At 48.6% G+C, this 9,156-nt stretch overlaps 1 protein-coding gene across 1 annotated transcript in view; it reads left to right on the forward strand.

Annotated features, from left to right (window-relative positions):
- rabep2 (rabaptin, RAB GTPase binding effector protein 2) overlaps nt 1–9,062 on the forward strand; it is a gene marked incomplete at its 5' end in the record, with an annotated part of 45,467 nt that extends 36,405 nt beyond the window's left edge. Inside the window, one exon of the mRNA XM_080523030.1 lies at nt 7,776–9,062. Within this exon, the coding sequence (XP_080379156.1) occupies nt 7,776–7,883 (108 nt within the window). The 3' untranslated portion in view covers nt 7,884–9,062. The remainder of the gene's footprint in view (nt 1–7,775) is intronic.
- Between the last annotated feature and the right edge of the window lie 94 nt (nt 9,063–9,156).

The following is a 9,156-nucleotide window of genomic DNA, read 5'->3' on the forward strand; positions in this document are numbered from 1 at the left end:
AAAACATTAGCAGAACTTGTAGGGAATGTTAGCCAATGTTGTGGGAACATTCCCTCCTAGCTGGGAATCTGTTACCTAAACAATGTCCCCAAAACATCCTTGGAATGTTGCAGGTAAAACGTTCTTCCTTTGTTTACATATCACATTACAGGAACATTCTAGAAAAAACGTTTTGTGATCTGAGGCATCAATAACATCCTGAAAACATTATCCAAATGTTGCTTTGAAAATGTCCTTCCTTTGTTATCGTGTAACATTGTGGGAACATTTTATAAAAGAACATTCTATAATCTGTTACCTAAACAATGTCCCCAAAACATCCTCAGAATGTTGCACCTAAAACGTTCTTACTTTGTTAACATTTAACGTTATAGGAACATTATTTGAAATGGTAAACATCCTTAAAATGCTCTTTGAACATTAGATGAAAACGTTTTCTTTAAAACATTAGCAGAACTTGTAGGGAATGTTAGCCAATGTTAGGGGAACATTCCCCGCTAGCTGGGTTAGCACCAGAGAAGCCAGGAGGGAACTTGAGGTGCGCGTTGACAACAAATGTCTGGAGGTCCAGCAAGCCCCGAAGTACCTTGGAGTGCGCCTGGATCGGACATTATCCTTCAAGCAACACCTGGAAGAAGTCAAGGCCAAAGTGACATCCAGGGCCGCGCTGATCCGCCGCCTCGCTGGTACAACCTGGGGAGCCTCCGCTAAGACGCTAAGAATATCCACCCAAGCCCTGGTCTTCTCTGCTGCGGAATACTGCGCCCCAGTCTGGAGCAGAAGCCCTCATGCGAGAAAGGTCGACGTGGCTATCAATACCTCCCTCAGAATAATAACTGGATGCTTGAAGCCTACCCCTGTGTCCCTCTTGCCAGTCCTCGCGGGAATAGCACCGGCCGGCCTCCGACGGGAGGCTGCCACCCTCGCCCTGGCCAGGAAGGCACAAAAGTATGACTGGCACATCCTGCACAACACCACCATAACACCAGCACCTCCAAGCAGACTCAAGACCCGCCACCCTTACAACAAGGCAGCACAAGACATGCTCAACTCCACCTCTGAGGACATCTCCAGAGATGCATGGTTGGCAGCAGCTTGGAAGCAGGAGTGGGAGTCAGCCGGGCCCTCCCGAATCCACCGCTACATCTGGGACCCAGGAGATGGCGCCATTGGAGGAGACGACCTACCACGCCGGCAATGGACCACACTGAACCGTCTACGAACTGGTGTCGGTCGCTTTAAAACATCAATGTAGGCGTGGGGCCTGGCGGACAGTGCGGCATGCGAGTGCGGTGACCCAGAGCAGACCGCCAACCACATAATCCCCATCTGCCCCTTATATAGACCACCCTCAGAAGCCAGCCTCTTCGACCTAGAACCAGAGATGCGGGCATGGCTACGCGACACCGAGTTGGACCTCTGACGTTACACGAAAGAAGATTGCAGTGCGAACACAAACGACAAGGTTAATTGCAACATTGTAACATATTGTAACTAACTACGCCCTAAATCGTAACGAAATGTAGGTCTGGAAGCGGCCTAAATCTAGCTTCAATCTGCTTTTTTTCTGTTCTCCGGTCATAATAACTCGCTGCCTTTCTGCGCAGCCTGAATCAAAGTGGACTGTCTGAATCAATTAGTGGCGGAGGAAATTCATTCGTGGCGGCCCGCAGAGGAATATACAGAGGAAACACTGTATATATATATATAGGAAGATGTTATAGCTAGCTAGCTACGATTTATTATCAAAATAATGAACAGCAAGCTAGATCCAAAACTAGGGCCGGTGGAGGAGGGCAAGTGTCACATTGGACAGACTACCAAAACAGAAAAATAAAGTATCTTAACTACAGCAAGTGATAGATGTCAGAAATACATTATCTGGAGATTCAATAAAGTAGTTGTATATGTCAGGTTAGGGTTATGACATCTCAGGCCGTCGGGTCGTTCAGCCACATAGATGGAGGCAGACTGAAAGGACACACATCAACCTCTATTTCATGATTTTTTAAATATATAACGACGTAGATCATTGATCGGCAACGACACTATAAAATTGTTTGCCTGACTGGCCATCGGATTTGGGCTCCTAATAGCTAAAAAGCAATACTGTTTTCTTATTTTAACGTATAAAAGTAGCAAAGACCATAAATTTGCATTGACCACAAGTCAAACTTCTAACAATTCTACCACCCAAAAGGGGGCGTAATCGTTCTGATGACAGGGAGATATGACGTATGACTGCTCTGATGAATTGGAATCACCACCATCACCTAGACGTTTTAGGGAACCAGGTTTTTCAGCCCAGTGGTGTTCTAGGCTGGAAATTAGTTCTAGTTTAATACATCTACACTGAGCTATCAAAACACTGGTTAGACAGCTAACTCTCTAAGCATTTAAGAGCTGATCGCACATCTAGACTAGACTGCACATCTAGACGGCACATCTTTTAAATCAAGTAAGTAGTCAGGTGTCCTCTGGGGGTGGGAGTTGGCCGGTGTGGTGGACGGGCGGGGGCGGAACATTTTAACGGTCTAGATATCATCACAAAACATGGTACCTGGAAAATCAAGAGGTGGTATGGAAAATTATTTCAAGGCAAGCGTGGCAACCCTGCTAGGGTCAGTCTCTACACTGACCTAGGATCATTTACATTTACATTTACATTTTTGGCATTTAGCAGACGCCTTATTCCAAAGCGACTTACAATCAATACATTTGAATACTAAGCATGTGAATCAGCAGTCCACCATTCGTTGCAGGAAGAGTACTCTAGCTCGGGCCCGGGGCCACTGATAGAAGGAAAAACCTTCTCCCTATTATCGCCTTCTACTAAAACTTTTCTTGTTTTGTTTTTTTACTGGAGAAACTGAGAAACAGTACAAGGGGGGCAATAGAAGTTCTAGGGACACAGTAGAGGGGAAAGCGGGTGTCTTTAGGAGACGTAGAGGTGAGGGTCGGAAGATGTCTCAGGAGGAGCTGTTAAGATGTAACCTGAAGAGATGGGTCTTCAGTCTACGACGGAAGATGGGTAGTGACTCTGCCGTTCTGACAGCCGTGGGGAGCTTATTCCACCAGCGGGGAGCCAGTGTTGTGAAGAGACGTGATCGGGCAGCCCGACTGCTGTGTAGAGGAGGAGGGGCCAGTCGGCCAGCCGAGGTGGAGGAGCGGAGTGAGCGGGCAGGGGTTTGGGGGGTTACCATTTCCTTCAGGTAGGCAGGGGCTGTCCCTTTAGCTGCCTGGTATGCAAGCACCAGGGTCTTGAATCTGATGCGAGCTGCTATCGGGAGCCAGTGCAGGGTGCGAAGGAGAGGGGTGACATGCGAGTATTTGGGGAGGTTGAATACCAGCCGGGCAGCAGCATTCTGGATGAGCTGCAGAGGTCTAATGGCTGAAGCGGGGAGCCCCGCCAGGAGTGCATTGCAGTAATCCAGGCGGGAGATGACCAGTGCCTGGATCAAGAGTTGCGCTGCCTCTCTGGTAAGGAATGGTCGTATCCTTCTGATGTTGTAGAAGAGGAATCTGCAGGAGCGAGCCGTTGCTGCAATGTTCTCCGCACAGGATAGTCGGTTATCCAGGATCACTCCAAGGTTCTTGGCTGTCAGGGAGGGGGTTACAGTAGAGTTCTCCACTGTGATGGAGAAGTCTTGGAGAGGGCAGGCTTTCCCGGGGATGAAGAGGAGCTCAGTCTTGTTAAGATTGAGCTTGAGATGGTGGTCAGCCATCCAGGTTGAAATGTCAGCGAGACATGCTGAGATACGGGTTGCCACGTGTACATCAGACGGGGGGAAGGACAGGAAGAGTTGAGTGTCGTCTGCGTAGCTGTGGTAGGGGAGCCCATGTGAAGAGATTACCGAGCCAAGAGACTTGGTGTAGAGGGAGAAGAGTAGGGGCCCTAGGACGGAACCCTGGGGAACTCCAGTGGAGAGGGTTCGTGGAGAAGATAGCGATTCTCTCCAGGTCACCTGGTAGGAGCGGCCCGCCAGGTAGGAAGAAAACCAGGAGTGTGCGGTGCCAGAGATGCCCAGGTCTGAGAGGATGGAGAGAAGGATCTGGTGATTGACTGTGTCGAAGGCAGCAGACAGGTCAAGGAGAATGAGAACAGAGGAGAGGGAGGAAGCTTGGGCAGAGTGGAGGGCTTCCGTGACAGCAAGGAGCGCAGTCTCAGTGGAATGCCCAGCCTTGAAGCCGGATTGGTGGGGGTCTAAGTGATCCATCTTCCGGAGATAGTCAATCAGTTGTTTAGATGCCGCGCGTTCAAGGGTTTTGGAAGGGAAGGAGAGAAGGGATACCGGTCTGTAATTGTGGACAGATGATGGGTCAAGGGTAGGTTTCTTGAGGAGAGGCTTGACTCTGGCTATTTTGAAGGCCGCTGGGACAGATCCAGTGGATAGGGAGGAGTTGATTAGGGTGGTAAGGTAAGGAAGGATGTCGGCGGAAATGGATTGGAGAAGGGGGGAGGGGATGGGGTCAAGAGGGCATGTGGTTGCCCGTTTTGATGTGATAAGTGTGAGAATCTCATCGGGGGAGAGGGGGGGAAAAGATGACAATCCAGAGATCGAGTGTCGAGGGGGGAGTTTGGAAGGGGTGTTAGCATTGTTAGTGGGAACAGTGTTAGCATTGTTAGTGGGAGGAGGGAGCGGTGGGGGGAGAAAGGTGCTGCTGATGTCGTCCACCTTTTTTTCAAAGTAGGTGACAAAGTCATCGGCGGACAGGGAGGAAGGAGGAGGGGGAGGAGGTGGATTAAGGAGTGAAGAGAAAGTGGAGAACAGTTTTCTAGGATTAGAGGCAGAAGAATGTATTTTTGAATGATAGTAGGATGTTTTAGCAGCTGATGCCGAGGAGGCGTAGTTGGCAAGGAGAGAGTGATAGAGGTTAAGGTCATCAGAAAGGCCAGTTTTTCTCCATTTCCTCTCAGCTGCTCTGAGCTCTAGTCTACAAGCATGTAGCGTTTCAGAGAGCCAGGGAGCTCGAGGAGAGGATCGAGCTGGCTTCAAGGTTAGTGGACAGAGGGTTGAGGATGCCGCATCAGTGGATAGAAGGGAGAAGGATTCGACAGAGGGTAGGGAGGATAGGACAGAAGAAGAGAGGGCGCTGGGGGACAGGGTACGTAGGTTACGACGAGAGGGTCTTAAGTGGTTAGAGGCTGAGAGGGAAGAGGAAGTTTTGAGGGGAAGGGAGAAGGATATAAAGTGGTGATCAGAAACTGGAAGAGGGGTAACGGTAAGGTTGGAAGTGTGGGAAGATCTGGTGAAGACAAGGTCAAGCTGATTGCCTGCCTTATGAGTCGGAGGAGAGGGGGACAGGGTAAGGCCGAAGGAGAGGAGAAGGTCAAGTACTCCAGAAGAGAGAAGCTTCTCAGATTGGAAATTGAAGTCACCTAGTAGTACGAGCGGAGTGCCATCATCAGGGAAAGAGCTGAGAAGGCCATCCATCTCGCCTAGGAAGTCACCGAGTTGGCCTGGGGGGCGATAGATGACGACAATGTGGAGTTTGACCGGGGAAGAGACAAAAGCAGCATGAAAGTCAAAGGAGGATGTAGACAAGTGTGCCAGGGGAAGGACAGTGTGTGACCACTTGGGCGAGATGAGGAGTCCTGTGCCTCCCCCTCGACCAGAGGGTCTAGGGGAATGAGAAAAGGAGTAGGCGGCAGAGAGGGCTGCCGGTGTAGCTGTGTTTTCTGGTGTGATCCAGGTCTCAGTGAGAGCAAGGAAATTGAGGGCCATAAGAGATGCATAAGCTGAGATAGCGTCAGCTTTCCGGACCGCCGACTGGCAATTCCAGAGACCGCCTGCGGCGATGAAGTCATGGTCAGTAGAAAGAGGTGGGTAGATGAGGATCAGGTACCTGAAGATGGTTTGCTCTGTCCAGATTGCAGTGTGAACACCAATCTAAACAGGTCCAAGGTCAACATTGTAACATATTATGAATCGGACCAGTCTGAATCGAACCAAATTACAGGTGTAATGGCGCTTCTCCACTACAGTCCCGTACCGTACCAGAACCCGTCAGCCTGCTTTGTTTTGCTTTCTCCACTGCCAACTGGGCCGTACCGGGCCGTAGTACCGTACTGATTTTAGCTACCCTTCCTGACTCGGAGAGAAAGGTACTATCCGTGCTACCATGTGACGCTGCAGACCGCTGATTGGTTTGATTGATAAGTGACGCGTCATACAGCTGTTGTTTACAATGGTCCAACAGCCTTGAGACCTCAAGCATCGCTAACCCTTTGCACAGATTTGAGTGTGCAGATGCTGCTTTTTTTGCACTCTATTTGATGCTCTTCAGCTGCAGCACCCCAGCTAAGTCTGATCACGGATGAGCGGTGGTATTTTCACTATCGTGGGAATTTACATGGTGAAATGCATTATTAGACATGTCTACGTCGTCGTGATTACAAAGATGCCACTTGAAATGCATGAAATCCAAGTTTATTTGTGTCCTACACACACGTTTACCTAGTATTTGACTGCCTGTAGCCCAGTCACGAATGGTCCCAGTATTGTAGCTTCAGACAGAACGAGTTGGTTTATTGTGCTTGCTGTAGCAAGCCCACGATATGTTGCTCATATATATTTATTTTAATCCTGTTCTTTTACCAACTGCTAAGACCACAATATAGTGAGCTAGTTACTTTAGCTAGCTGAAGATATTGGCCCCCCAAATCATTTTACAATGAATGTTTAGCAATTATGTTACGATGTTTCTGTCGAACCCCGCAGTGAAGTATAAGCAACGTAATGTAGCTAGCGAACAGAAGTGGGGACTGTCCCGACTCGCTCCGGGTCTGTTGTGTATAATGGAGAAGCGTTTCTGAAAATACGGTACGAGTAAGATACAAATGCGTGCTGTCCTGTACCGTCCCGGTCTAGTCACTGGAGAAGCGCCATAAGAGAGATATAAAAGTCCCATATAATGAAAAACTAAAATTTTCAGTGCTTGTGCTGTACATTTGGGTCTCTGATGATCCTACTAACACAGAAACAGTCCTTTTTTGTGGGCTGTGTATTTCTGAAAACATGCGATTCATCCAACTGCTGAGAGGATCCTCCACAAGAGGGCGCTCTTCTCCTAGTGTCTGATCCAGCCCTTCCCTCCTCTAGGTCTGGACTAGTTGGTGTAACTTAATATACAGTAGCGTGCCTTTAAATGGTAAATGGACTGCACTGATATAGTGCCTTTTTTTGCTGCTCCAAAGCTGCTCCAAAGCGCTTTACAACGGCCTCTCATTCACCCATTCACACACACATTCACACACCAATGGCGGCAAGCTGCCATGCAAGGCGCTGGCCCGCTCACTGGGAGCAATTTTGGGGTTCAGTGTCTTGCCCAAGGACGCTTTGACATGTGGCCAGCCGGGGCTCGAACCGCTGATCTGCCAACCTTGTGATCATTAGACAGAGACTCTACCTCCTGCGCCACAGCCGCCCAATATACTGCCCACATATACAGGACCCTGTGTAAGTAATGGGACTCTTCTTTTGTCTCTACACTCCAAACGTTTGAATTTCAAACATATTACAATGACTAGGAGATTGAAGTAGAGATTCTCAGCTTTGATTTGAGGCTATTTGTGTATGTGGTTGGTGTCACCCTTTAGAATTGTCCTCCTATTTCAATACACCAAAAGTTACAGGACAAATTGTCTCTCTCTCTCTCTCTCTGTCTCTCTCTCTCTCTCTGTCTCTCTCTCTCTCTCTCTCTCTCTCTCTCTCTCTCTCTCTCTCTCTCTCTCTCTCTCTCTCTCTCTCTCTCTCTCTCTCTCTCTCTCGTAGGTGAAGTTGGAGTTGATCCGCCAGGCGGAGACTCTGGACCAGGTCAGGGAGGTTCTGGAGGAGGGGCTGGGGGAGGCGGGGAGCCACCCGTCAGCCAACACCACGTGAGCCTATCAGAGCCGCCCAAACGGGACCATGTGACAGGAAAGTCGCTTTGACAGGAAGTATTCTGAGAGACGACCAACGAGAGAGCCGACGAGCCGGTCACGACGCAGTATAACAGTTAGTTGCCATGGCGAAAGACTGACCGATCGTCACGACTCCCTGCCTGTCCCTGCTGCCACTGTTCTTTACCGGGACTTGGGATGTGCTGGGTCCAAACCGTCTAGGGCAGCGCAGACACTATTTATCACAAGCCAAAGTTTTTTTTTTTTTTTTGAAATCAGCCGTGTATGAATTATCCTCCAAAACACACACACACACACACACACACCACACCCCCCTCTTCCACCTCTCAGATCTACTGTATGCCACTCAAATCCACTATTCTTGCACTATTTAAGACTATGGCATCACACACACATACACACACACACACACACACAAACTACCACTGTGCAGAAAGTTGTTGTTATCAGTCAAGAGGGGATAGTCGTGGTGACTTTCCTCATGTTCCAGTCCTCTTCACTCCAGGAACACTAATATTCACCTTTCTATTCCCTCCCATCCCTAACACTCCCCAAAGATTCACCTTTCTATTCCCTCCCATCCATAACACTCCCCAAAGATTCACCTTTCTATTCCCTCCCATCCCTAACACTCCCCAAAGATTCTCCTTTCTATTCTCTCCCATCCCTAACACTCCCCAAAGATTCTCCTTTCTATTCTCTCCCATCCCTAACACTCCCCAAAGATTCACCTTTCTATTCCCTCCCATCCCTAACACTCCCCAAAGATTCACCTTTCTATTCCCTCCCATCCCTAACACTCCCCAAAGATTCACCTTTCTTTTCCCTCCCATCCCTAACACTCGCCAAAGATTCTCCTTAGATGTTTTACACCTAAACCACTTGTGTTTATGAATAATTGGGAAATATATGAAACCTAATGAAGAAATGTGAATTTGGCATTCCTGTATATTTGTATGTTGTTTTGTACTAATTATGTCTTTAATACAAGACTACTCAGTGTCTCTGCACGTTTCTTCAGTGCTTGTTTTCTGGACGGCACAGAGAGAATGATGGGTGGGATTATGAGTGGGATTATGAGTGGTCAATTGGAGACAATAATGTGAGTGGATGTCAGATGGTGTTTAGGCCTACAGACTAAGTGGCTACTGGGATGATATAAAAGTGTGCGTGTGCGTGCGTGTGTGTGTGCGTGTGTGTGTGTGTGTGTGTGTGTGTGTGCGTGTGCATAGTGTAACAGTGTATGATTGGAT

The sequence above is a fragment of the Nansenia antarctica genome (assembly GCF_963989245.1).
Source record: "Nansenia antarctica genome assembly, chromosome: 2".
NCBI classification, from domain to species: Eukaryota; Metazoa; Chordata; class Actinopteri; order Argentiniformes; family Microstomatidae; genus Nansenia; species Nansenia antarctica.